The sequence below is a fragment of the Nicotiana attenuata genome, unplaced genomic scaffold (assembly GCF_001879085.1).
Source record: "Nicotiana attenuata strain UT unplaced genomic scaffold, NIATTr2, whole genome shotgun sequence".
NCBI classification, from domain to species: domain Eukaryota; kingdom Viridiplantae; phylum Streptophyta; class Magnoliopsida; order Solanales; family Solanaceae; genus Nicotiana; species Nicotiana attenuata.
The window spans coordinates 14,782-16,198 of NW_017673366.1; the positions used below are offsets into that span (position 1 = coordinate 14,782).

The following is a 1,417-nucleotide window of genomic DNA, read 5'->3' on the forward strand; positions in this document are numbered from 1 at the left end:
CAATCAAGTTACTTATAAAGTAATTACACATAAATATTCTATGATCCGCACTAAAAAGTAACTATTCTGTTAGAATATATTAAGCTACACTAATAGTGTATAAATATTTACATCAGCAAGCTATATTTTAAATCCATACATAATATAGCAAGTTAGCAACCCAATATTGTTTTGTTAAATTCCTCGTCTTGTTGTTCTTGAGCAGAAGCTTCCATTAATAGAGAATCTATACACACATCTATGACCGTTTGTCGAATAAAACACATAGTCCCATTCAAATCCGTGCAAACACGGTAATTAGTAGAATATTATGTCAAGATATTCCCATAATTTTATTTATTATAAAACACTCGTTACACTAAGCTTTCTAATGTGCCACAAACTAAACAAAAAAAACTTTCATAATTTCGAAAAAATGTCTCCACCACAATCTCCAACTTCATCCATGACTTCTATCAACGATCAAGCTCGATTTTTGGCACAAGGGTCACATCAGATTTATATCGATAACGACGATAATTATATTAACATGGAATTACATAAGAAGAAACGTCGTCGTCGAAGATGTATTAAATGCTGTGGCTGTTGTACAGCCGCCGTGTTAGTTCTTGCTGTGATCATGTTGGTTCTTGGTTTCACCGTTTTCCGTGTACATTCACCGTCTATAAGGATGAATTCCGTCAATCTTGACGGATTAAGTTACCTCACAAGTAATTCCACTCTCCAGCCTAATGTTAACTTAACGGTCTCCGCTGACGTGTCCGTGAAAAACCCTAATGCAGCCTCGTTCAAGTTTAATAAAGCAACGACTAGTTTGTTTTATGATGACGTGGTTGTCGGAGAAGCTCTAACGCCGTTGGGAAACGCTAAGGCGCGGCGGACGTTACGGATGAATGTGACGGTGGAAGTTATGATGGAGAAAATTTTGAGCATCCCCCAGCTAGGGAATGACTTAAAGTCCGGTGAGGTGTCTCTGAGTACATATACAAGAATTAATGGAAGAGTTAATATTTTGAAAATTATTAAGAAAAGTGCTGAAATAAAAATGAGTTGTAAAATGACTTTTGATTTGAGAAGTCAGGATGTTAGAGATATCGATTGCAGCAGAATAGTGTCTCTCTCTAGGTAATACAATGTTTTAGTCTTTTGTAGTTTTATTTGAGTTTTGAATGTGTATAAAGATTGATCATACATAAGGCAGTAGTCTTTTATATATATGTATCATAAATTCAGGGGTTGCACGTCATCAATTGTTATGGTTTCGTCACAAATCTAAATTACTCGAGCCAAAAAACAAGTATTAAACATCATTGAGCCAAAAATAAGTGATTATTTTACTTTCGGCACACCTCATTAAGGAAATATGAACTCCTAAAGAAAAAAAAGATGTATTTACTAAATTAACCTTATTAATTGT

The 1,417-nt window shown here is 34.4% G+C and overlaps 1 protein-coding gene across 1 annotated transcript; it reads left to right on the top strand.

Annotated features, from left to right (window-relative positions):
- The first annotated feature begins 415 nt into the window (after nucleotides 1-415).
- Nucleotides 416-1,129, top strand: LOC109216164. The gene has a single exon (XM_019380293.1). It carries the CDS (start codon nucleotides 416-418, stop codon nucleotides 1,127-1,129), a length of 714 nt encoding a protein of 237 aa, XP_019235838.1.
- Nucleotides 1,130-1,417: the final 288 nt, after the last annotated feature.

Excerpts from the sequence above, each read along its gene's own strand:
- LOC109216164 (XM_019380293.1), top strand. The coding sequence starts at position 416 with ATGTCTCCACCACAATCTCCAACTTCATCCATGACTTCTATCAACGAT.